This window comes from Budorcas taxicolor, chromosome 12, assembly GCF_023091745.1.
Source record: "Budorcas taxicolor isolate Tak-1 chromosome 12, Takin1.1, whole genome shotgun sequence".
In the NCBI taxonomy this organism is placed as follows: Eukaryota; Metazoa; Chordata; class Mammalia; order Artiodactyla; family Bovidae; genus Budorcas; species Budorcas taxicolor.
The window spans coordinates 11,387,567-11,414,509 of record NC_068921.1 but is presented as its reverse complement, the minus strand read 5'-3'; the positions used below and the strand labels follow the sequence as shown (position 1 = coordinate 11,414,509).

At 40.1% G+C, this 26,943-nt stretch overlaps 2 protein-coding genes across 3 annotated transcripts in view; both read left to right on the top strand.

The window, feature by feature from the left end:
* The window catches only part of ELF1 (E74 like ETS transcription factor 1), a 60,299-nt gene extending 47,901 nt beyond the window's left edge, over positions 1–12,398 (top strand). For both annotated transcript variants that reach the window (XM_052650157.1, XM_052650156.1), the window contains exons 5-8: positions 777–860; positions 1,623–1,815; positions 2,740–3,183; positions 10,951–12,398. In XM_052650157.1, the coding sequence (XP_052506117.1) occupies positions 777–860; positions 1,623–1,815; positions 2,740–3,183; positions 10,951–11,545 (1,316 nt within the window). In that variant the 3' untranslated portion in view covers positions 11,546–12,398. The remainder of the gene's footprint in view (positions 1–776; positions 861–1,622; positions 1,816–2,739; positions 3,184–10,950) is intronic.
* A 10,261-nt stretch (positions 12,399–22,659) lies between these two features.
* Positions 22,660–26,943, top strand: part of SUGT1 (SGT1 homolog, MIS12 kinetochore complex assembly cochaperone) — a 40,751-nt gene continuing 36,467 nt past the window's right edge. Inside the window, exons 1-3 of the mRNA XM_052650077.1 lie at positions 22,660–22,759; positions 23,016–23,197; positions 23,292–23,349. Of these exons, the coding sequence (XP_052506037.1) occupies positions 23,160–23,197; positions 23,292–23,349 (96 nt within the window). The 5' untranslated portion in view covers positions 22,660–22,759; positions 23,016–23,159. The remainder of the gene's footprint in view (positions 22,760–23,015; positions 23,198–23,291; positions 23,350–26,943) is intronic.

Genomic DNA, 26,943 nt, shown 5'->3' with positions numbered 1-26,943 from the left:
ACTGAAGCATCCATTTATGCTTTATCTCCATTGCCTCTCCCATGCAGCGCGGTAGCCTGTTCAGATAGCATCATTGCCCCAAGCTAAGTCATAGGCAGCACTGCTACCAGGTTTCGGCTCTAGGTAAGGGGAGAAGAGATCACAAACATGGCTTTAGAATAGTCGGTTGACCCAGACTAAGGCTGAACAGAATACACTTTCAACTCTGACTTGTCTGGGGCTGGGTGATGGATAACCATAAAGTTTGTTTACTGTAAATTGGAAGAAACATAGGATAAGATGTTTTAAAATACACAAAATAAAAATTGAGTATGTGGTTCACGAAAATTTACCCTCACTCTTACCTTATTTTTTATATCTAGAAGTTTTGGGTAGTTTCCAGTATTTGAGAACCAACCAAGAGGCGGACAGACTTACATGGCTTGATTTTGGAGCCCAAGTTTTATCAATATCAGTAATGTTCATCCAAATTTTAAGAATTGTCACCTGAAAGATAAAATTAAAGTTTCAAGTTAATCTCATTTTTACAAAGGAGCCAAAGTATTGTTTTCTACATAAAAGTGTCTGTGATCTAACCTATGTTAATGTTAAATTTTTACTGAAGTTATTTTCCTTTTAATAAGTAGTATTTAGGAAACCAATATGTGTTTCATGTATAAATACTTGGCACTTGAAATTGGAGATAAATGACCGAAAAAGCTTTTATAAACAGCTAAATTATCCATTCTCTCTCACTTTTGAGGGCAAATATTTACGTAGAGCCATTGTGATTTCAGGGAGAAAAACTAAACCACCACGTCCAGATTCCCCAGCCACTACACCAAACATATCTGTGAAGAAGAAAAACAAAGATGGGAAGGGTAAGTACTACTACTGTAATTTCCTTACAATATTTATAGATCAAGTAACATTCAGATCGCTCTAAAATATCTACGTACTGTAAGTAGAAACCACTAATAATATCTGCATACTGTAAGTAAAAAACACCAGATTTTATTGAAATGGATCTGATTGCTGCCACCTCCCACATACACAGCTATCACTTTCTGTAGAGATACTGGTAGTAATGTAGCGCAAGAAATCCATTAGGAGATTTTCACTTCCCTGTCAAAATTGTCCATCCTTTCATTTAATAATGAGTCTCTTGGAAGAATTCAGCCACATTAGGTTTTCAGTTCATAGGCACTTTATTACATTGTCTTGGAGTTTTAATATTTTCATAACTGCTTCCCAAATTTGAAGAAAATTGTTAAGGCTAATCTGCTGGCTCTTAATATAAAAAGAACAACCATTGAAAGATTTTTTACATTTCTTTTTCCTTTTCTTCTATGTAATAATGGTTCTTAAAGAGGCTGAAAGAAAATTTCTTACAATGCTTTCTCCCTAGGTCATCACAAATCTAATTGGCAGGATTGCTCTATTCAGATAACTTACGTGGGACTAATAAAAAGATCTATATTAGATTCTAGAAATTATGACCAGTATATCACCAGTACTAACTGAGCTGTGTAATTTGTTTTATATAATTATAAATGGAACTTAATAAGACCTTTAGTTGTGTTTTATTGTGCCCTTTCAAATAAAGTTTTGATTCAGTTAAAAAGAAATTGCTTTTGTTTCAGGAAACACAATTTATCTTTGGGAGTTTTTACTGGCACTGCTTCAGGACAAAGCTACTTGTCCTAAATACATCAAATGGACCCAGCGAGAAAAAGGCATTTTTAAATTGGTAGATTCTAAAGCAGTATCCAGGTTGTGGGGGAAGCACAAAAACAAACCTGACATGAATTATGAGACCATGGGAAGAGCTCTCAGGTACGTGAAATTTCTGTAGTTCATTGTGTGAAGAATATTAATACTAGAAAGCAGGTAAGTTCTAAAAAGTCAGAGGGTTTTCTTTAGAAATGGTGAATTTTACTATTGAAGTGCTAAAACCCCACTACTTATAGAAGTGAGTATTTAAATCGAAATATTATTTCAGTCTGGGAAAATGTTCTCCTTCCCCCCAAAATCTTCAGGCAAATAATGGATATTTTATTTATGAAGAGATCAGAAAATGTTAAACTATCATCAGGCATTGTACATTGACCACAAGGCTCATATGTTTTGAGCCATTAAACTTAAATTCAGCACAAAATAACAAATGTTGGTAATGCAGGTACTTTATAAGAGGGTGCATTTTTAAGCATGAACCTCAGGTATGATACATTATGTTGGAATAAATGAATGTTTCAAGAATAATGTTAACCATGGTGAAAATGTTGAACAGAGATACCTCTTCAACCCACTTTTAGTTTGTTTTTCTTTGATCATGTCATTTAGTCGTCAACATCTGGATATGTTTGAGAAAAAGTTAGTGGAAATGTCCAAATCTGATAACTTGATAACTTTTTTAAACCAGAACTATTTAGTTACAGTTTGCACTTTATTTTTTAGCTCACAGTTGTTAGGTTCTTGATCTAATTAGAATCAGTGACAAAACTTGAATCACATCTATTTGTACATCATTAAGTTTTATATAGAAAATTGTTTCAGATTTACTGAATCGACTTTAAAACAGGTAGGGACATTTTAGTAAGCTATGGAAGAGAAAATAACTACCCTTCATTTAGAAATTCTTTTCTCACTTGTTTGTTTCCAACTTTAAACTCTTGTTTATGCTTACAAAAGTTTTGCTGTGTTGAATATTGTTTATGTTTAACCGAATACAATATTGATAAAATTGTCTGTTTCGAATAGGTACTATTACCAAAGGGGTATTCTGGCAAAAGTAGAAGGTCAGCGCTTGGTGTATCAGTTTAAGGATATGCCAAAAGACCTTATTTATATAGATGACGAAGATCCAAGTTGCAGCGCAGAGTCTTCAGATCCATCACTGTCGTCAACAACCACTTCAAGTAGGAACCCAGCAAGTCGATCGAGAGCATCTTCAAGTCCAGGAATAAAAGGAGGCGCCGCTACAGTTCCGAAACCAGGGAATTCGAAAGCTGCAAAACCCAAAGATCCCATGGAACCTGTGCAGCCGTCCGAGGCTCTGAGGACAGTACAGTCCACACAGACTCCGTATCCTACCCAGCTCTTCCGGACTATTCACGTGGTGCAGCCGGTACAAGCTGTTCCAGAAGCAGAAGCAGCCAGCAGCATGCCAGAGGAGACGTTAAATCCTTCCGTTCCGAGTATTAGGTGAGAAAGCTCAAGTGACCAGCGCAGATCGTTGCGTCATGTTCTGACAAGAGTCGTCATTGGTTAAATGTGTCAGGATTCAGAAGTGAAAATAAAAATGATACAGACTTCAAGCTAGAACTTTTGGTCAACAGATTGTTTCAGCAGCAAGGCATCAGTCCTCTGATTTTATCAGTGATTTGTTGTTTTTAAACTTTGATAGCACTTGATGTGATTCTCCCAATTTGAATCAGTCCTATATAGCTTTGTATAACTGATTGATCTATATACAAAGAGATCCACATACAAGAAAATCCAGGGAATGGTTTTTCAGATCTTTTTGGGGACAAAGTTAGAAGCTGTGAAAATTTAACATAAATTTACGTATAATACCCTTTGGGATGCATTGAGTTCTAAGAAATTCACATTATTCCTTGGGAAGATAACAGTCTTCTCAGATAGTATCCAGAATAGTCAAACAGGTTGGGAGTCCAGGAATCAGGTTTGTAGAGTGGCAGAATTGGAGGAACAGTTTTTTGGTTTAATCAAATCAAATCTGCCTCATAACCCTAGAGATGACATATCTTAACAAAGTCTAACAACAACTTAGACTGTTTTTTTTGCAGAAACTTTTGACTGGTTTTGACTGATTTACAATGGGGAAAAAGGAGAAAGCCAGAAAATTAGGTGGGCGTTTTCAGGGTTCTGTTTTTTAGTTCCTACTGCTGTGAATTTCCAGAACATGACTTATAAGAGCCCTTCCAAATCCAATAAATATGAGTCTTTTGATTATTTTTCATTAGCTGACTCCTGTCTTACAGTTGTATATTCTCGAGTATAAATGCTGGATTTGTATTCAGTTGACCTTGAAGTAAGCATTACCTAGAATCCAAACAGACCTGTTAGACCTTTCAGTCTTCCTTGCATGCTCCAGTAAACTTTTGACAAGTTTAAGAGAACGGAATTATATCTTAAATTATTGACGTATGAGGGGTGTAGGTCACATTTTTCCTATCTTAATTAAACAAGTACTTATTTAACTATGTTTTCCCTTTAATATTTGTTTTCCTCCAAGTTCTGTTGGTTACTTACGATGACTGAATATCTGATTGGAATTATGTGGTTCCGCCCAGTGTTTTCTAGGCTCTGTGTCACTCTTTGTTGTCATCGTGTTTGTTTGTGTTGATAACAAACATGCAGATCGCTGGGACTCCCTTCTTGGATGGATTCAGTTTTGTTTTTTTTTTTTTTAGCATCTCTGACCAAAGATTCCTTTTTAGACCTTGAGAATAAAAACAAACCAGAAGAATAACAACAATAACAAAAACACACAGCTCTAGCTCAGAAAGATTATAAATTATGATATCGTATTGGATACTTTATTACTGTGAATGTCAGTTTCTGAATAAGACTCAGCGCCAGGTATTAAAGGGTTGTAATTAAAAAACTTCCTTCCTGTGACTTTCAAGCTGTCTTTGGTATACCTTTCAGAATCTTCATTTTTACCTTCTCTGAGAGTTCTGTGGGCTTCCCTTGTGGCCCAGAAGATAAAAAAGAGTTCTGTGGACTCTCTGCCTCATTCCTCTTTCTCCTGTTTTTTTCTTTTCCAACCTCTGTGTTATCGATGCCTCCCATTATGGGATGTTTCTGACCAGAGCCATCCTTTGTTTAATGGGTCAAGAGCCAGCATTTATGGTGTTGCCTTCTTGCAGCTTTTGTTAGGTCTGTGTTGCACACAGAGTGTTGTCCAGTTTCTGTAGCTTCCGCTGCCAGCTCTTGCTCTGCTCAGAATTCCTTCCAGCTGAAGCTGACTGCTTCCCTCTACCATGTTCTAGTACATAATCCAGGTTTTCAGGTAACTTTAATGCCTGTCTCCTGCTATCCATTTAAATCTGTAGAAGCTAGCTTCTATCCACTGTCCTTTTTCTTGCACCTAACATAGTCTGACACAGAATGCTCCTTCATATTCGTAAAATTTGTTTGGAAGTAGTGTTTATGATTCTTTATCTCCTTTCAGAATAATGAGTTCTCTAAGTGGACTACTTATAAAATGAACAAATACAAAATTTAACTCTTCAAACTTTAAAACACATTTTTTATTCTTTTTTTTTGACCGTGACTTGTGGCTCACAGGAGGAATCTTAGTTCCCTGACCAGGGATTGAACTAGGCCCATGGCAGTGGAAGTGTCAAGAACTAACCACTGGACCACCAGAGAATTTCCAAAACAATCTCTTCTTGTAGAAATTATCATGTATTTATATGACTATCTGTGTATCTACATTCATTTTTTAAAATTGGGGTATAGTTGCTTTACACTGTTACTAGTTTCTGTTGTACAGCAAAGTGAATCAGTTATATCCACATACATTCTTAATCATTTGTTTGATTTTAAAACAATTCTCTCTCTCACTTGGTTGTATTTTATTTTCCTCCCTCAAGTCCTACTTATCTTCACTGTAATTATGCCAACTTTTAACTGTAGAAATTTCAAAATATGGAAGGGTTGAAATAGTACATTGAACACCTGTTTGCCATCCATCTGGATTTATAATTGATATTTGTTTCTTTGCTTTCTCTCAATATTTATTGATGCCCTTTTTTTGTTTGTTTGGGTATTTGTCAAGTCAGTTGACATCACCATGACATTTCACCCCTAAATATTTCAATGTACAACTCTTTAAGAATACAGACATGCCAAGTAACCATATTATCACTCCTAAGAAAAGTTACAGAAATTTGGCTATCTTTCTTGGCTAGTTTTTTAAAAAACCAAAGACCTTTGAAATATTTTTTTCTGTAGTTGAGAGAAGGTACAATACTTACAACTTAGTTCAGTTCAGTTTGTTCGCTCAGTTGTGTCCGACTCTTTGCGACCCCATGAATCGCAGCACGCCAGGCCTCCCTGTCTGTCACCAACTCCCGGAGTTCACCCAAACTCATGTCCATCCAGCCATCTCATCCTCGGTCGTCCCCTTCTCCTCCTGCCTGCAATCCCTCCCAGCATCAGGGTCTTTTCCAATGAGTCAACTCTTCGCATGAGGTGGCCAAAGTATTGGAGTTTCAGCTTTAGCATCAGTCCTTCCAATGAACACCCAGGACTGATCTCCTTTAGGATGGACTGGTTGGATCTCCTTGCAGTCCAAGGGACTCTCAAGAGTCTTCTCCAACACCACAGTTCAAAAGCATCAATTCTTCGGCACTCAGCTTTCTTCACAGTCCAACTCTCACATCCATACATGCCTACTGGAAAAACCATAGCCTTGACTAGATGGACCTTTGTTGGCAAAGTAATGTCGCTGCTTTTGAATATGCTATCTAGGGTGGTCATAACTTTCCTTCCAAGGAGTAAGCGTCTTTTAATTTCATGGCTGCAATCACCATCTTATGAATTAAATTTAGATTAATTATTAAATTAATATAACAGGAACTGATAACTTTCAAAGCACTCTATATTTCATATACTTTATGTATATTAAAATATAGAATCCTTATTGCACAATGAGGTATAGGTAATATTCAGTATTCCTATTTTACAGTTGAGGAAACCAATGCAAAGAGAGGCCAAGGAGCCTGGTCACAGGTGGAGATAGTGGTGGAGATAATGTTTTAATACAAGCAATTTAGTCTAAATCAGTGAACTTAATGATCTGATATACTCTCAGTTAATTCACACAATCACAAGAATTATTTACTTATTTACAGAGAAGTAGCAACATATTTTTTCTCCATTTTTTCCTTTACTCATTTCTTTTTATCTCACACAATTGTCCATAGAATTATCCCTCAGTATCCTCAGGGGATTATTTCCAGAACTCCCTTCAGATTCCAAAATCTGAGGTTGCCTCTTATCTAAAATGGCTAATATTAGTATATAACCTCCATATAGCCTCCCATATACTTTAAATTATCTCTAGATTACTTATCATACCTAATACAGTATAAATGCTCTGTAAATAGTTGCCAGCATGTGGCAGATCATTCAAGCTTTGCAATTTGGAACTTTCTGGAATTTTGGGGGAGGTGAGGCTGGATATTTTCACCTGGGGATATTCAGACTCACATGGATATTTCTGGGGGAGAATACGTGGATGTGGAGCCATGAGTATGGAAGGCCGACTGTGTCTATGTTGAAATTGATAAAACTTTTCTTAATTGATTTATGGTATATGTATTCAGGTTTACAAATCTTAACTTTGGCTTCACAAAAATAAACCTCTAGTAAAGTGTTTTCCTAAAATTGTCCCTTGGTAAACTTGGAAGTCCGTATACCTACCAAGTATAGCTTGTTTCTCTACAATGTTTTTCCAAGCACTAAGTTTGTCTTGCTGCGGCTGCTAAGTCGCTTCAGTTGTGTCTGACTCTGTGCGACCCCATGGCAGCCCACCAGGCTCCCCCGTCCCTGGGATTCTCCAGGCAAGAACACTGGAGTGGGTTGCCATTGCCTTCTGCACTGCATGAAAGTGAAAAGTGAAAGGGAAGTAGCTCAGTTGTGTCTGACTCTTAGCGACCCCATGGACTGCAGCCCACCAGGCTTCTCCATCCGTGGGATTTGGGTCTTTTAAATAAATTAGCCTCTAAAAATATCAATATATAATGTATGTGAAAGTGAAGTTGCTCAGTCGTGTCCGACTCTTTGCGACCCCATGGACTGTAGCCCACCAGGCTCCTCAGTCCATGGAATTTTCCAGGCAAGATTCCTGGAGTGGGTTGCCATTTCCTTCTTCAGCGTATCTTCCCAACCCAGGGATCAAACCCTGGTCTCCCGCACGGCAGGCAGACACTTTACCGTCTGAGCCACTAGGGAGCTCCTATATAATGTATAGGTTACTTTAAAAGCCATATAATGGAGTAGGAATTGTTGGGCATAAAATTCTCGCCCTACAATCCTTGTCAATTATTAGATATGACATTGGATTATATTAACCAACTATTCTGTTTCCTCATCTGTAAACTAAAGATGATATTATTTAACCTGACAGGTGGTTGTAACAATTAAATGACACTTCCTGACAGCTGAGAAGATATTCAGCAAAAGCCAAATATTATATTGTATATCTTTCTTAGCTTCAGAAAGTTTGAAGAATTTTAAATAACCAATATTGTACCAGTTGGTTACAAGCAGCTTGGGCTTTTTAGAAGTAGTTAACTGTAATGTAACCTTTGTTGTGCAATATAATTATAAGCAGACACAACTGACAGTTTAATAATTAACTAAGAAAAAAATACTTTTAATTCCTGTGGTTGGGAAAAGGCTGCATAATATTTAATCCTTTAATCTCTGAATTTTTTATTAGTGAAAATTTATTGTTTTATAATTTGTTCAAATAGCCAGTATATTTACATTGCAGGTATTTTGGGTCAGTGTATATATTTTCTGGCAGATGGCAGTCAGATGCCCAGGAAAGGGCCGTGTTTTTCTGACTTCAATAAAAGGCATTGAATGTCTCATGGTAGCCCTGATTAACAACATGGAACTTTTCCAGGTAGATTATTGGTTATGCCATACCTGAGAGAGGGAAAGAGAAAGGGGTGTGTTGGTGTATTAGAGTTGTAACTCCCTGCTGTTTAAAAATCTAATAGTAAGTATCCCTCTTTACTTGAAGTTATTCAGGACTGAAGTGACAGTATGTTGTAACGATTAAGCACATAGGCTCTGTAGTTGACTGATCCCTTTTCCTATCTAACTGCTCACCTTATGTGAGCTGTTCAGCTTCTTTCTGCATTAATTTTTTTCATGTGGAAAATTGTGATAATAATACTTATTTGGTGGCCAGGCTATACATATTTATAGACACATTCTGTATGCTTTCTATGTGCCAAATTCTATTTTATCTGTATTGTACATGTACATGAGCTCTTGGCATGGGAAGCTCTTGGATCTTTTTTATTTAAAAAATGGTATCAGTCTGTAGGGTCAGTTACCATTTGCAGGCTTAGATTCTACCCAGGATATCCTGATTTTAGGCAGGCAGGAAAAAAGAGAGGTACAGTGTAGTTTGGAAAAGTGCCCTAGTTCCCAAAGTTATTCTATATCCTTCCAACTCATCACTGCCCGCCCACTAGTATTAGTATACCTGGCCTTTATACCTGGCCGTACCCTGCCAACCTAGTAAATCTTCATTACCTGACTCACACTCTCTTCTAGCAGTGTCCTTCGAAAGGGCTGCTGACATCCTGCCGTGGACGGATCCTCACAGTGGTGACTGTGGTGGCCGACTGAACTTGAGGAACAGTATCCTGCAGGTGTGGGTGTGGGCTCCAGCTAGTCCGGGCCTTTCTGCCTCCTCTTAGTTTCTCCTGAGTTGTACAGAGCCATCTTCCACCTTACCCACTTGGTTTCTGCTCTAGAATTTCATTTTTCACATGAGACAGGCCACATAACTGTCACTTGCTAAAATTTACCTGTGATGGTCTCCAGGCAATCATTGGCATTTCGTTTATGGGGACTAATCCGGCCCTTAGCCATCTGAAGTAGCAGTCCTCTCCCTTTTGTAAAACAGCTTTACAGAATGCAGAGGAAACACAGTTGAGATCCATATGCTGAGTTTGTTCAACAACATTTGTTTTGTACTGACAATAGCCGTGAGTATATAAAGTTCACAGCTGTGAACTTTAAAAATTAGATTGACTTGTAATACCATTTATGTACCTCTTTTCTTCAATAAATAGAATTAACAACTTAAACAAACTGGATTTTATGTTAAAATTGTATCTTTATGATTAAAATTTGTGCGGATTACTTGAGCTGAGAAAACACACCTCTAAAACAACCTTTATTTTTGCCAAGATTTGGCCTTACCTTTTGTTCTCTCTGCCATCCTAAAGAACCCTCATGAGTTAATTATATTCATGACTTGTTTTATGTAATATAAGCCGTGAATTATTAAAATTCTTCTCATAATTCTGTCACATATACGTTTAAGGTTGAAGTATTGTTTAATTTTAGTTAATTGAGTGTTTTCTCTATATAATAGAAAAGTGAAGTCGCTCAGTCGTGTCCGACTCTTTGCGACCCCATGGACTGTAGCCTGCCACGCTCCTTCGTCCATGGAATTTTCCAGGCAAGAATACTGCAGTGGGTTGCCATTTTCTTCTCCAGGGGATCTTCCCGACCCAGGGATCGAACCCGGATCTCCCACACTGCAGGCAGACTCTTTACCATCTGAGCCGAAACAGGTTGAAAACAATTATAATCATGTGAAGTTTGGTAATTTGGTTGGACTTATAGATGACATTATTCCTCAAATATTAAAATGATAGTGGATCCAATGTTTATTTAAAAATTCCTAATTTTTGAAAATTACCTGGCAGTCCAGTGGTTTGGGCTCTGCATTTTGCCAAAGGCCAGAACTGATCCCTGGTCAGGTTGCTAAGATCCCACAAGCTGCATGGTGCAGGAAAAAAAAAAAAAAAATATATATATATATATATATATATATATATATATTCCTAAGTCAGGCAGCTTATGTATAACTTCCTTGGGAAACATTTTGATATCCTCCTTCAACAAAAAATTGCTTCCCCATTTGTGTTAATGTAGTGCTTTATACAGACTTTTTTTTCACAGATGGCATTATAGTTAATGGACTGAGAGTTTTTTGTTGGCCATTTCTGTATGTGCAGTGTTTAATGCTGGGTCTGGCACAATGTTTTTGTTGCGTTGGCAATAACGGGAAGGAGCATTTGAAATGAATAACTCGTGTTTTGTTCAAGTGACTTGTCAAGTGTTGTTTTCAATAATGTAGAATATGCTTATTTCCTCACTTTTATTTCGTAATCTCAATAGGACCATACAGACTCCAGCCCAAGTTCCAGTGGTGGTATCTCCTGGGAATCAGCATTTGCACACGGTAACACTCCAGACAGTGCCAATCACAACAGTGATAGCCAGCGCAGATCCATCGTCAGCTGCTGGATCTCAGAAATTCATCTTACAAGCCATCCCATCCTCACAGCCCATGACAGTCCTCAAAGAAAACGTGGTGCTCCAGTCGCAGAAGCCGGGCTCCCCTCCCTCCATCGTCTTGAGCCCTGCCCACGTGCAGCAGGTCCTCACCAGCAGTGTCCCGCCCGTCTGCAACGGAACCGTCAGCGCGGCTTCGTCGCCGTCCTTCAGTGCTACCACGCCCATGGTGACCTTTTCTCATCACAGTTCACAGCTGGTTGCTCACCCACCTGGCACTGTAATCACTTCAGTTATCAAAGCTCAAGAAGCAAAAACTCACATACAGGAAGAAGTGAAAAAGGAGGTTGAAGATAATGAGGAACAAGGCACTGAAGACGCTGAGCAGCAGCCACAGCCTTACGTGATGGTGGTGTCCAATGGATTTCCTTCTCAGGCAGCTGTGAAAAACGAACTACTGGAGCCCAGCTCCTTCTGAGGAAGACGCCAAAGGAATTACAGATGGCTGGTTTTTAACTGAACATTTTCGATTGTATGCAAACTATTGATTCTAAGATAAATCCTCCAAACTTTCCTCATTTTGTAGTTACTTGTTAAAAATTAGTAACAGTTAATTTTGAATTTGTTAGATGAGGGGGGAAAACCCAGATATTTCTGTTTGTTCTCCAAATGTTTCAGAATTCAGTTGTGAAGGAACAGGCATTTTATACTATGAAGACATTCTTTTGAGATTTTTTTTCAGTGGTTATATGATAAGCATTTTACAAGCACCATTTTAAATTTTATACTGCATTAGCTTTTCTGATTCTTTTGTAAATACAATACTTAAATGTAAGACATCAGGAAATTTATATAGGAGCTGTTTTCATTCCACTCGTATCAAAGGTTAAGTCTTGACTCTTTGAAATGCAAGACACCTATTTTATGCTTTGTTAAAATTATGATTTCACTTAGATCGACTTTAGTTTGTTGCACTCTATGTTGAGCTATGCCTATGTAAAATATAACTTTAAAAACCGAAATGTGCCCGTGATAGGGCTGAACCTGTTTCAGAAGCAGGATAATAGAAAAGCATCAGCCTAAGAGTGGTTCCCCTGCTGACTAGCTGTGTAACCTTGGGCAAGCCACTTGATCTTCTGGGCCTCCTAAGAGCAATGGTGTATTGGATTAGACTCCAACTCCTATCTAGTTCCTATCTAGTTCTCCAATTTCCCATCTAGTTCTAAATTTTATGATTCTAACTCCTACATTTTATCAATTTATCAAATTTATCAGTTAGTATCAATTAAAACATTATCAGCTTATCTCCTAATGTAAATATAACTAAAATATTACAGAAAATTAATGGTCCTACAAAATTCATTTTTCTATTATCTGTAAGACCTGCTATGAACCTGAATTCTTCCTAAATAGTTTGTTCCTTAACTGTTTAGGCCCCTGTGCACTGTGATCCACTAGTAAACTTATGTTCTGAGTGCTAAATGATATACTGCTATTCTGAAAGAGTCAGGGCTCTTTAAGGGCCCAGAAAGCAACCAAGCCTTGGCTAATCTGACTGAGTAGTCAATTGCAATAAAACCGTAATTGCTTTATATTTTGGATCTTTTTTTTTTATTGGGAGTGGGGGAGGGGGAATTACATACAAAGATAATATACATTATATATCCATGTTTCTAGATTACTTTTAGATTACTTTTTCACCTGTAAATAATGTACATTTAATTTCACAAGAAAAATTGTTTCCTGCAAATTTTTTAGTATAGCAAAAAGCAATTTTTGTAGATGAAAAAATCATTGTGTTTAGAGGTCTAATGTTATATGTTTTCATATTACAGAGTGAATTTGTATTTAAACAAAAATTTAAATTTTGGAATCCTCTAAACGTTTTTGTATCTTTAATTGGTTTATTATTAAATAAATCATGTAAAAATTCTGTTTTTTGTTTTCAAGCTAGTGTTTCTTAATACAAAATGTTACTAGTATAACAATGTTACTAAATGTTTATATAATAGTCAGATAAGATTTGCAGAATGTTATCTTCTCAGTTTTCCTTTCTACAATGCCAAATGGCAGTTTCCAGACATGACACCATGGGTTACCAGGCTCCAAAAATTAGAAAATAAAATATTCCCATCAATAATACTAAACACACTTAAAAAAACAAGTTTTCTAATTAGAAATTAGATCAGTTAATTGTTAAACTCAGAAAACATAGAAACAGAAAAATGTAAGAAAATGAAAATCTCAATCCAATACCTCTATCAGTTTAGTTCAGTTCAGTTCAGTCGCTTAGTCGTGTCCAACTCTTTTCTACCCCCTGAATCACAGCACGCCAGGCCTCCCTGTCCATCACCAACTCCCGGAGTTCACTCAGACTCACGTCCATTGAGTCAGTGATGCCATCCAGCCATCTCATCCTCTGTCGTCCCCTTCTCCTCCTGCCTCCAATCCCTCCCACCATCAGAGTCTTTTCCAGTGAGTCAACTCTTCGCATGAGGTGGCCAAAGTACTGGAGTTTCAGCTTTAGCATCATTCCTTCCAAAGAAATCCCGGGGCTGATCTCCTTCCGAATGGACTGGTTGGATCTCCTTGCAGTCCAAGGGACTCTCAATTGTCTTCTCCAACAGCACAGTTCAAAAGCATCAATTCTTCAGTGCTCAGCTTTCTTCACAGTCCAACTTTCACATCCATACATGACCACAGGAAAAACCATAGCCTTGACTAGACGGACCTTAGTCAGCAAAGTAATGTCTCTATACCTAGTAGTAACTTCCACTTATTCATTTCTTCATGTCACTTAATATTTTTTTGAAATATGGTTTTGAAAGGAGCATTCTTATCTCTGAAGATGGAAGCAGAGAAAAATGTGAAGGAGCAGGCCTCACTGGTTTTCTTGTTTACTACCCTTAGCTTATACCCTTCTGTCCACTGTTTTTCTACAACTTTCCATTCTTCATCAAACCTAGTATATGTATATGTGTACTGGGGAGATGGGTGATCAAAGTGTGTATATATATATATATATATATATATATATATAAAGTATATATATATATATATATATAAAGTATATATATACTATAATATATACATACACTTTCTTATATTCTTTTCCATTGCGTTATGTCACAGAATATTGAAAACACTTTCCTATACGATCCATTATGAGCTGGTTGTTTATCCATTCTATAATGGGTAGCTTGCCTCTGCTAATCCCAAACTGCCGCTCTTCCCCTCCCCTGCTCCCTTCCCCCTTGGCAACCACTAGTCTGTTTTCTATCTGTGAGTCTGTTTTTGTTCTGTAGATGTTGCTGGTTTTTACCATATTTTAGATTCAACATGTAAGCGATACGATAAGGTACTTGTGTTCCTCTTTTTGACTGACTTTGGTTGCTATGGCAATCTTTCAGTCCATCTGCGTTGTTGCAAATGGCATTATTTCATTCTTGTTGACGGCTAGTATTCCATTGTATATAATGTACCACATCTTCTTTATCCCTTCACATGTTGATGGACATTTAGTCCATTCATTCTTAACCCTCTGTAGTAGTTCATTTACCCTATTACCCTGAAATTACTGTTGCAAAGGTCACTAAATAGCCATCAATTTCCATATTGCCAATTCTCTTTTTTGACCTTTCCAATATTTGATAACCTTTTAAAACTCACTGTTTCTTCAACTCTCTATTGCCTTTACTTTTGTGCCGACTCTTTCCTGTCCTCTTCTTACCTTCATAATCATTTCTTAGTGCTGCTCCAGAGACTCTCAAAGGCCAGAGTTCTCCCGAGTTTTATCTAAAGATCACTGTTCTCTGTCTCTGTGTCTTCACCTTGTCCCTCTTCAGTGCATTCTTCTCCAGCCCAACAGGTGAACATATTAATAAATAGATAGAAATAGATATATATTTAATTATACTTGGCCATTCAGTGGTTCTTTACAGTCGTCAGATGGAGTTGAGGGCCTGCATGGTCTCACCTTTTCTTTTTTTCCCCTTGGTCTCACCTCTTCTGGATCCCAGTACAAGTATCTTCAAATTTTACTCTCCAAATCATACCATCAGGTAGGTTTGCTGCTGCTGCTGCTAAGTCATGTCAGTCGTGTCCGACTCTGCGTGACCTCATAGACCGCAGCCTATCAAGCTCCCATCCCTGGGATTCTCCAGGCAAGAACACGAGTGGGTTGCCATTTCCTTCTTCAATGCATGAAAGTGAAAAGTGAAAGTGAAGTCGCTCAGTTGTGTCTTGACTCTTCGCGACCCCATGGACTGCAGCCTACTAGGCTCCACTGTCCATGGGATTTCCCAGGCAAGAGTTCTGGAGTGGGTTGCCATTGCCTTCTCCACAGGTAGGTTTGGGATGCTTTTAATTGCAAGGAATGAAAAACCCTATTCACAGTTATTAAACAGTACAAAACTCGTTAGGAGGTTTCCCAGTTGGCTAATTCAGGAGCGCAGTAGTGATCCTGAGCAACCAGCTTGCTTCCCTCTTTCTGCTTTACCATCCTATTATTTGGGGTTTGCTTCCAGAATGGCTCCTGCTATGGATGCAAGATATCTACAGTAGTTCTGTGTTTCTGTTTATCAGTAAGGAAACCTTTCCCAGAGCACCCTGAGCAGCCATCTTTTCAGAGCTAGGTTGGTCATATACTCCTTAAGGCTAACCACCGCTGGGCAAGGATGCAGGATTACCACAGATGAGTTAGTCAATGTGTTGGGGAGCTAGGCGGTCAAGCACAATTGGGCTCCACAGCAAGGAATAAGGGAGGAATGATGGAGCCCATGCATCTACTTCCAAAAATGCTCACACCTACAGGAAACAGGATTTCTCTCATGTTTCCTGGAGCTGTGAGATCAGCCAAAGCCTCATCCAGTTACTTGACCCAGTTTCATGACCGGGACCTTTTGAGGTGATGCAGTCCTCTTTTTCAGATCAGCTGTGTCTCCCTGGTTTCTTGTCTTCCACAGCCACACCTCGTATGAGCACTGGGGAGAAATCTCTTCCCAAGCCGTCTCAGCTTTAGCATACATTTCTTGATGGTGTAAGCTTGATGTCCTATCTCAGGGCCACCCTCTCCCCTTGGGTGTTGTGTCTTCAGTGTCCCCCATCCTGCCTCTTTCATCTGCCTGGTTATACATACCAGAATCTGTTCTGTAGCATCACACTTCCGAACACCTAACTGTCAGTTTCGGTTCCTGGTTTTTAGCAACAGAGATGGATTCTGGTTTTCAGTATAAAAGAAACTTCATCAGAAGAATATTGTGCAGTTCACAGAGTAGAAAGGCCAGAGAATCAAGGTCAATCTGAGTCACACAGCTAAGAACAAATCACAAAACTGTACTGCACAACTGGTCTACCTGTAGCCACTGTTGGCAAAGCGCCTGAACACTGAACTCGGTACCGCTGTCTCTACTGCTTCAAAAATCTGATCTTGAAACAAGCGCTGCTTCGTCCTGAGAGAATAAGCAAGTCCTTCCTTGACTCCTTGTGTTAACTACCAGTTTATGTGATTGGCTACCCCAAAGAATGACTGATTCCCTCTTTCAGGGCAAACCCAGATTTCTGTGGGATACACAGCTTGGTGATTGGATGGGTGAGGGGGAAAACAGAAAATGAGAACACGAGATTAGAGGGTCTGATGGGGCTGTACTTCCCAACTCTGTGTGCCCCCTTTACTTCCTGGGCCTCTGCACATGCTGTCACCCCACTTGGTACCATTGCTCTCATTCTATTTGGCTAACACCCATCTGTTCTTCAGGCCTCAGCTTAGATATTACTTCCTCTCAGAGCTTTCTCTGAGTTCCTAAAAATTCCCCACTACTGTCACAGAGCCCTTTTTTTATTTTTTAAATATATATTTTTAGCCACACAATGAACTATGAGGGATCTTATTTCCCCAACCAGGGATTGAACCCAGGCCCCCAGCAGGGAAGCATGGAGTCCTAATCACTGGACCACCAGAGAATTCCCAGAGAGCCCTTTAATTTCTCTCATTTGGGCAGATTATACTATAATACTTTTCATACTGTTCATGGGGTTCTTAAGGCAAGAATACTGAAGTGGTTTGCCATTCCCTTCTCCAGAGAACCACATTCTGTCAGACCGCTCCACCATGACCCGCCTGTCTTGGGTGGCCCCACACGGCATGGCTTAGTTTCACTGAGTTAGACAAGGCTGTGGTCCGTGTGATTAGATTGACTAGTTTTCTGTGATTATGGTTTGTGTGTCTGCCCTCTGATGCCTCTTGCAACACCTACCATCTTACTTGGGTTTCTCTTACAGAGAGAAACACAGACATGTTTTTTCTAGAAGTTTTACAGCTTTAACATTTAGGTCCATAATCCATTTTAAGTTAGTTTTTGTAGATGATGCAAGGTATGAATTGAAGTTCACTTTTTTTTTTTCCTTTTTGCATCAAATTTGTTGAAAAGATCAACCTGTTCAATTGAAAAGTCTGAGAAGACTAACTTATTCAACAATCTTTTCTGCCCTGAATTACCTTCGGACTTTTGTTGCAAATAAGTTGTATATATTCATGAGTCTACTTAGGGACTCTCTATTCTTTGCTACTGATTTGTCTGTCTTTGTACCAACACACAAGGTGGATGTGTTGAAATCAGCTAGTGTTAATTCTCCAACCCTGTAACTTGGCCATTCTGAGTCTTTTACATCTCCATTTGAATTTCAGAACCAGTTTGTCGACTTATATCAGGTTGAATCAATAGATCAATTTGGGAAGACCTGACATTTTAATATTGAGTCTCACATTCATGAACATAGAATATTTCTCCATTTGTTTAAGTGTTCTTGATATCTCTCAGCAACATTTTGTAATTCTCAATGTATATGTTTTGTACATCTTTTGTCAGGTTTAATTTTCAGTATTTAATAGTTAATGCTATTGCAAATATCATTTTTAAAATTTCAAATTGATTGTTCATTGCTGATTTTGTTTTTGTCTTTTTTCCCTATTTTATTGAAGTATAAAGTGCACAAATCTTAAATGTGTTCAGTTCAGTTCAGTTGCCCAGTCGTGTCCAACTCTTTGCGACCCCTGTGAACCACAGCACGCCAGGCCTCCATCCATCACCAGCTCCCAGAGTCCACCCAAACTCATGTCCATTGAGTCAGTCATGTCATCCAACCATCTCATCCTCTGTCGTCCCCTTCTCCTCCTGCCCTCAATCTTTCCTAACATCAGGGTCTTTTCAAATGAGTCAGCTCTTCGCATCAGGTGGCCAAAGTATTGGAGTCTCAGCTTCAACATCAGTCCTTCCAATGAACACCCAGGACTGATCTCCTTTAGGATGGACTGGTTGGATCTCCTTGGTTGTCCAAGGGACTCTCAAGAGTCTTCTCCAACACCACAGTTCAAAAGCATGAATTCTTCAGCGCTCAGCTTTCTTTATAATCCAACTCTTACATCCATACATGACTACTGGAAAAACCACAGCCTTGACTAGACGGACCTTTGTTGGCAAAGTAATGTCTCTGCTTTTTAATATGCTGTCTAGGTTAGTCATAACTTTCCTTCCAAGGAGTAAGCGTCTTTTAATTTCATGGCAGCAGTCACCATCTACAGTGATTTTGGAGACCCCAAAAATAAAGTCAGCCACTGTTTCCACTGTTTCCCCATCTATTTGCCATGAAGTGATGGGACCATACGCCATGATCTTCGTTTTCTGAATGTTGAGCTTTAAGACAGCTTTTTCACCCTTCTCTTTCACTTTCATCAAGAGGCTCTTTAGTTCTTCTTCACTTTCTGCCATAAATGTGTAACTCGAAAAATTTGACAGCTGAATGAAAGTCACTCAGTTGTGTCTGACTCTTTGCAACGCTATAGACTGTGGCCACCAGGGTCCTCTATCCATGAAGTTCTCCAGGCAAGAATACTGGAGTGGATAGCCATTCCCTTCTGCAGGGGATCTTCCTGATCCAGGTATTGAACCTGGGTCTCCTGCATCATTAATCTAATTATCATTCTAGTCAAGATGTATAGCATTTCCCACATCAAGAAGTCATTCTCAGGGCCCTTCCCAGCCACAAGATCATTCTTTGACGTCCCTCACAATGTTTCTTCTCTTCATATAAATGGGACTCAACCAGGATATACTCTGTCTGGCTTCTTTAACTCAATATTATGTTCGTGAGGTTCATCCATATTGTTGTGTGTACTGATAATTTATTCTGAGTCTTTGCTCTGTAGTAGTTTTCTTCTGCGAAAGAACTTTTAGATTATTTCCAGTTTTTGTTGGTAATGCTACAATCAGTATTCTTGTACATGATCGTAAGAATTCTTTTCTCTTGGACAGATGCCTACTGGTAAAATTCTTGGGCAAGATGGTATGTGTATGACTAGCTTTAGTAGATAGTGTCAACATTTTCTAAAGTAGCAATACCAATTTACACTCTTACTAGCAATATATGAAAGTTATAGGTGCTCCATATCCTTGTCAGTGCTTGGCACTGGAACTCCTTTTAATTTAAACCATTTTGGTGGGAGTGTTTAGTACCAAATTATTATTTTACTGTCCCTTGATACAGCTATTGATGTAGAACTTCTTTTCATATGCATATTGGCCATTTTGAGAACAACCGAAAACCAACCAAACTAATTAACATTAACATACTAAAGAAAAATACACATGGTCACTTCAATAAAGGCAGAAAAAGCATTTAATATTGAATGCTTTCTTCCTAAGTGTTACAACGAGGACAGGAAGTCCATCATCACTACTTCCATTCAACACTATAGTAGACATCCAAACCAGTGACAACCAGCAAGAAAAATAAAAGGTATAATGCCTGCATAGGAAAATGTTTACCCATCTATTCACAGATGACAAGACAGTGAAATGACAGAAATTCTAAAAGAATCTACAAAATATTATATAATAAGGGAAATTACATATAAAAAATAATAAATGAACTTACCAAGATTGTTGACTATAAGGTCAATATGTAAAAATCAGCAGTGTTTTAACAAATACTAGCAACAAACAAATAGAATATTAAAAACTTAAAATGCCATTTAAAAAGCATAAAAAAACCCAAATACCCATGAATAAATATAATGAAAGATAGGTAAAACCTCTCCACTGTAATCTACAAAACACTGCCAAGAGAAATTAAAGACTACTTAACTAAATGGAGAAGTATATTGCATTCATGGATTGGAAGAAATACAAAGATGTCAGAAAGAAAAAATGGAGGCAACCAAAATGTCCATTGACAGATCAATAGATAAAGAAGATGTGGTATACAGATATACAATAGAACGCTACTCAGCCATAAAAGAAAACGAAATAATGCCATTTTTTTTGCAGCAGTATGGACAGGTCTACACAGATTACTCTACTAAGTGAAGTCAGGCAAAGACAAATATCATACGGCATCACTTATATGTGGAATCTAAAATATGATACAAATGACCTTATTTAAAAAGCAGACACTGACAGACATGGAAAACAAAATTATGGTTACCAAAGAGGAAAGTGGAGGAAGGAAAAATGAGCAGATCCAAACTACCATCTATGTAAAGCAAACTGCTTGTACAGCACAGGGAACTATATTCAACATCTTGTACTAAACTATAATGGAAAAAATATGCAAAGGAATATTTATCTATCTGAATCACCTGTGTACAACAGAAAGTAACATGACACCATAATTAACTATATTTCAATTTTAAAAAATACTAGGATGTCAGTTTCCCCCAAATAAATTGATCTATAGATCCAATGTAAGGCCAATTAAAATCCTAGTAGTTTTTATAATTTTTTGGAAATCGACAGGTTCATTCTAAAATTTATAATCAAATGGAAATAAGTTTTATAAAATGTATAAAATAATGTAAATACAAAGGACTTTGACTAGCCAAGATTACCATGGCAATACTGAAAAAGTTATAGGGCTTTAAGACTTACAAAGCTACATTAATTAAGATAGTGTGGGACATGGTTAGCAGACCAGTGGCATGAGAACCTGGAAATAGACCCTCATATATCTGGTTATCTACTTTACAACAACCGTGCCATTAATATTTACTGGGGGAAAGAGCAAATGACAGTCTTTTCAGTAAATAGGTCTGGGTCAATTGGATATCCATAGAGGTGGGGGGAGGGGAATTTTGATCCTGACTTCAAACCTTTTGTAAAAATGAATAAATCTGGCTGTGAAAGGTAAAAATGTAAAGCATTTAAGAAAACACAGGTAACTAATCTCATGGTTTTGAAGCAGGCAAAGCCTTACGTATGACACAAAGAGTATTGATCACAAAAAAGAAAGATCAGCAAATCCAGTTTTACTTCAATTATTTGTTATTCTCACCATACCCTACAATCACTGACCTATTTAAGAGACATTTTGGTTCAGGGGTGAAGAATCCACCTCCCAATGGAGGGGCCCTGGGTTCGATCCCTGGGTGGGGAAGATCCTTTGGAGAGGGCAGTGACAACCCACTCCAGTATCCTTGCCTGGGAAATTTCATGGACAGAGGAGACTGGACGGCTACAGTCCCTGGCGACGTAAACAGTCAAACCCCACTGAGCAGTGAGCACACATTGGCCTGCAGTACAGCAGTTGTCTCCCAACAACTGTTCTGTTCCCTTTAATCATTCTTCTATTGTTGTTGTCCAGTCGTGTGTCTTCCATAGTACAGACAGAATAACAAACAAAAATGTAAATTTAACCGTTAATGCCTTTTTCGAGTAAAAATCCTATAATGGTTTAGCATCTTTAAGTGAATTCCATTCAAACTTCTCAGCGGAGTACACCTAGTCCTTATGACCTAGCATGTACCTACCTCTCCAGTCTGCTTCTAGCTTGAATTTTGGCTCTACAATTTGAGTTCACATCATCACTTTCTAACACGCATCCTATTCTGTCTGAATTGCCTTTTCCCTTTCCTTCCACTAGTCTTCTTACCAGACTGAGGCTCAGTTTTACAACCTATGAGGACTCCATCCGTATACATTATATTCAGTTGTGTCCCTTCTTGCTATCACATCAATGACTACTGCCCTTTCATTTTTAGCCTTTAGAACAAAACTGGAGGGTGTTACCACCACTGAATCCCCGGACTTTAAGTTTAGATTTCGGATGGAGCAGATACTCCAGTTCAGTTCCTTGTTCGTCTCTATGAACGGGCGGCTCACTCCCACGCCTTCCTGCTCCCCGGCTCCCGCCGCGGTGGAATTAGCTCTAAGTTTCTTCTGTTGGAATTGCACGGGTCGAGGGGCACTGAGGGAGGAGGGTCGGACCCGCTGAGTGGAAAGTAGAGTGGCACTGAGAAAAACTTCAGGCTCCCTTTCTCCCTTCAGCGCCTTCGGATCGAACACGTTTTTCTTGTATCTGGGAAGTCAAATGGGGAGAAAGCCTCAGCCTGTGAAGTTCTGGGGAACCGAGCGGTCCGCCTGAACCGGAATCAAAAGGCGTTAACTCCAGTCTAGCCAGTGTGAAGGCAAAGCGACTCCCGGCGAGCCCGAGGCCCTCAGGGCTCCCGGCGCCAGGATCCCGGCGTCAACGGGCCACCCCCCGGAAGTGGCTCCCGGAAAAGAACACGTAGCCGAGAGCGTCACGGGTCGCGAGAGCCGTGGCTGCCTCTGGGGAGCCATGATGAGAGCCATAGGGGAAAATGGAGCTCGACGTGCCGTGTGTAATTGACAAACGTACAAACGTCTCCCAAACGCCACAGGTTCGTGAGGGTAACTGTATGGTCCAAGGGTCCTACTGAATTACCGCGCGCGGAGGCTCTCGGGTAGTGCGCGCGCGCACTAGGACCGAGAGCGAGCGTGGCCCGCCGCGGCCTCCGTAACCATGGCTGCGGTGGGGCGGGGCCTGCGCGGTCGGTCAGCGGCCGGGGGTGGGGGGGCGGGGTCCGGAGAGTCGGTCCTCCAAGGTCCCAGCCCGCCCCGCGCCCGCGGTTCGCCTCCTCTCCCTCCTCCCTTCAGCACGCTGCGCGGCTGCTCGTTGGCTACTTAGGACGGAAGCTCGGTGGGTGATTCTCCAGAAGTTTCCCCCTTGGGCGGCGGCGGTGGCGGCGCTGGTAACCCCGGGAAGAGCAGCTCCGGCAGCGGGAACCCTGACGATTAGAGATGGCGGCGGCGGCGGCGGGCCCTGCGGCGGCCGCGAGGTGCGTGTTTTTCCTTCTCTTTGGTGTAATTGGCATCCCCCCGCCCCTTTCTTTGGTTCGTGAGCCCTTCTTGAAGTCGTTCTTTTCCTGGCAGGTTGTTCCGGAGTTTCTCAGATGCCCTCATCGAGCAGGACCCCCAGGCGGCGTTAGAGGTGAGACAGCCTTTGCCCCGGGGCAGGCGGTCGCGTCGGGTTCCTCCCGGCTCTGTCTTCCGGGGGTCGGGGCCGCTGCTTCTCCTTTGGGTCAACCTCCGATGTTGACAGCCTCCGCCCCTTCTTTTTCTGCCCCGCGGCGGCCTGGTTACGTTAGATCCTTCGTCGTGTCCCCTTTCCACCCCTGGTCCCTTTATGCATCCTTGGAGCTCCGTAGCGTAACCTTCTTCTGTCTTAGGGGTAGAGTTAACCTGCATCGTGGGCCTCAAGGGGCTTGTTTTTTTTTAATGGCATTTGTGACTAGAACAAAAAGTGAAATCTCAGTTCGATGTTTGTTCATTCGGGTTTTCGTTTGGCGGTCATCCTTGATTATTTTTAAGTACCAGGTGCTGAGTGCCTGTCTGAACTCACACCACGAGGACAGAAACCTTCTCCCCTTGTGTGCCTGAAAATTTCCAGGCGTCCCTATTTCTGTTCATTATTCACTCATTTGTTTTATTTCTCAAAACAGTTTCTTGGGGGGGGGGGGCGCTGCTATGTGGAAGGCATTGGTTGCTATGGATTAAAGTCTTAATTTATACAGTTAAATGACTTACAAAGCACTTTGTGTGCAGTGAAAGGCTATAAAGCTGCAAAGGAAACCAAAAGAGTGAGTTAAGTAATAATTTGAAGTAATACAGAGAGCCTAAGCTTATACGTGATGCAGTGGGTCTCAAAATGAACCAGGGGTTTCTTGTTTTGAAGCTTAAAAGGAGAGGAGACTTTGTTTTGCTGTTCTAATCTAACAGATGTAAGGTTAGGGATTTGAGGCAAGAGAACCTTTCTCTTGGCTGTGATTTCTGAAAGAAGTTGACTCATGGTTAGTAGAGGAGGTGACATTTGAGAAGAGGCAGGAGGGAGCGAGCTTGGAACCCCTGCGGAAGGGTTATTTCAGGCAGGAAGAGGAGCCAGTGTCAAGATCCTAAAGTAGGAGTGAAGTTGGCCTAAACAGGGAGCAGCAAGAAAGCCCAGTTTGGTTAGAGTGGGATGGACGGAGTGAGAGGAGGTGGAAAGGAAGCCGGGGCCGAATCCATCGGTGCCTTTTATCTGTAGCTTGAACTATGGTTTTTGGGGGGTTGGGATATGAAGACCTTAAAATCAAGCGGTTGATTACTCCTGTGCTGGGATGTTTTCTAGTGATTCTTCTGGGGTCACTGTTAGAACAATGTTACCAGAGGCACTGAATTTTTCTCCACAGTTCCTTATTTCAGCTCAGTATCTGTTTTCAGAGTCTGCATTTGTATGGTCCTCTTAGGCCCTGTGCCTCCTTTGGAAATCTAGTTTATATAATAGTTACTATTAAAAAATATTAATATACTGGATTCTTTGTCATTTTACATCTGACTTATTTTACTTTTAAAATTATGTGTTGACGTGTGGTATGTAACACAAATCTAAAGTTTCTTCCCAGCCAATAATTCCTCTTACCCATCTGTTCTGAACTCCATCACCATCAATTAGTTTTCCTTGGACTTCATACAAACAGTATCATACAGTATCAAACAGCATCATGCTTAATTGAGTGTAGCTACTCTCTCTTGCTTTAAACATTATGTGAGATACATCCATAAGTTTATGGGAAGGGATAATTCTTTTTCATTGCTGTGTAGTATTTCACTGTATTAATATAGCACTGTTTAACAGTGGACATTTGGGATATTTCTAGTTGTTAGCTAGTATGACTAAAACCAATGTGAATTTTCTTATACATGTATTTTGCTGAACACATGCACTCCTTTCTTTTAAGAGTGCAATTTTTTTTTCTTTCTAGGAGTGAATTTGCATAGTATAGGTGTGTGGTTAGCTTTAGTACATTTGTCCTTAAAGTGTGGTTCTTGGACCAGCAGCGTTAGCATCACTGAGGAATTCCTTAGAAATGCAAATTCTTGGATGCCCCCTCCCTCAGATTTTCTTTTTCTTTCCTCTTAGGGGGGCGGGCAGTACGTGATGTGGCATCTTAGTTCCCCAACCAGGAATGGAACCCATACCTGCTGCAGTGCAAGTGAAGACCGCCAGGGAATTCCCCGCTGCAGATTTTTCTGAACGTACTTACGGCTCCTGTAGGCCGGTACCCCTCACCCTTCCTTTTTACAGCAGGAAACAGACCCAAGGAAATGCAGATGAGCCATCAGGCAGGTGTGGACAGCCAGGGAGAGGCAGGACAGGGGCCCGAGGATAGGAGACTCCTGCTCCCAGTCTGGTGCTGCCGTGGTTTCCACGTGTTACCCCAGACCCTCTGCAGGAGCATCACCTGGAAGTCTGTTAGAAATGTGAATTCTCAGGACCTGCCGTGGACCTGAGTCAGAAACCCAGAGTCGGAGGATGGTCATGGTAAGAACCAGCCTGTGTTAGGAGGAAATGTCCTTTTTAAATCTTGAGATGATCTTTTCACTGAGTTAAACAGGTGAATGTTAATTACTAGGTAATTGGTAATAATGAGTAGGGCAGGAACCTTGATGAAAAGAGTCAGTTTCCCCCTCGCTTTCCCCAAGGGCTGGTTAAAAGTAACTGTTTTGAAGTTAAGGTCACTAGATATTATAGCAGGTAAAATGTCACATTTTTATATAACACCATCCTATTAAGAATAAAGAGAAAGTGTATCAAGCTGATTACATGTTTCATTAAACAATGTATATTAGTGTAGAAGGCTGTACTGGGAGCCAGCAATCTAAAGATGAAAATACTGTAGTGAGGGAGTTTGCAGTCTAGAGGAGAGAGAGGCAAGTCAGCAAGTCATTAGAATATAAGATAAATGCTCTAGTGGAGTGGTGTATCAGGTACAGTAAAATAGAGGCCAGCTGGGGAAGTAAAAAAATAAATCTTTGCAGAGGAAGTCTCAATTCAGCAGAGAGAGAACGTTTATGGGGATTATAAGTATCTTTTGAGGCCCAATATGAGCGGTACTTAAGAGCACTGGCTGTGGAATCAGACTGCTTGGGTCTACCATATCTTGGTTTCAGGAAAGTTCTGGCCATCACTCTTCTTGATCAGACTTCTGTTTGTAAAATGGGACTAACTGGGACCACTGGAAAGGATGATTATAATGACAAGTAATGTAAGGTCCAAGGGTGAGGCCCTTGAGGTAGGCATCTTGGAGAGCCTTGCTTTCTAGGTTTTCACCCCACTGGCTCTCTTTCTGTTACTCAGGTGTGTCGGACTCAGGCCTGGTGCAGGGCCTTTGGACTTGAAGCAGTTCTTTTGCCTAGAATGTCCTCTCTGTTGACTATTTATTGTTGTGGTTAGAAATGCTCGTCACTTTAGATTTCAGCTGAAATGTCACCTTCTCAAGGAACCTGTCTTTTCTGACTCCTTTATCTGAATGAGGCCCCAGTGTAAGCTTCAGGGGAGCAGGGGTTTTGTGTACCTGGTTACCACTGTCTTCTAAGTGTAGTGCCTGCGATGTGGTAGGCACTCAGGTGTATTAAATGATTCCTACTGTAATTCTTGGAACAGCTGTGCAGTGCATTTTACTAACAAGGAAGCTTAGGCTCAAGAGATGAACTTACTCGGGTTATCGAGTTTCGAAGCAGTGAGTGTTGGGTTCAGGGCATGAAG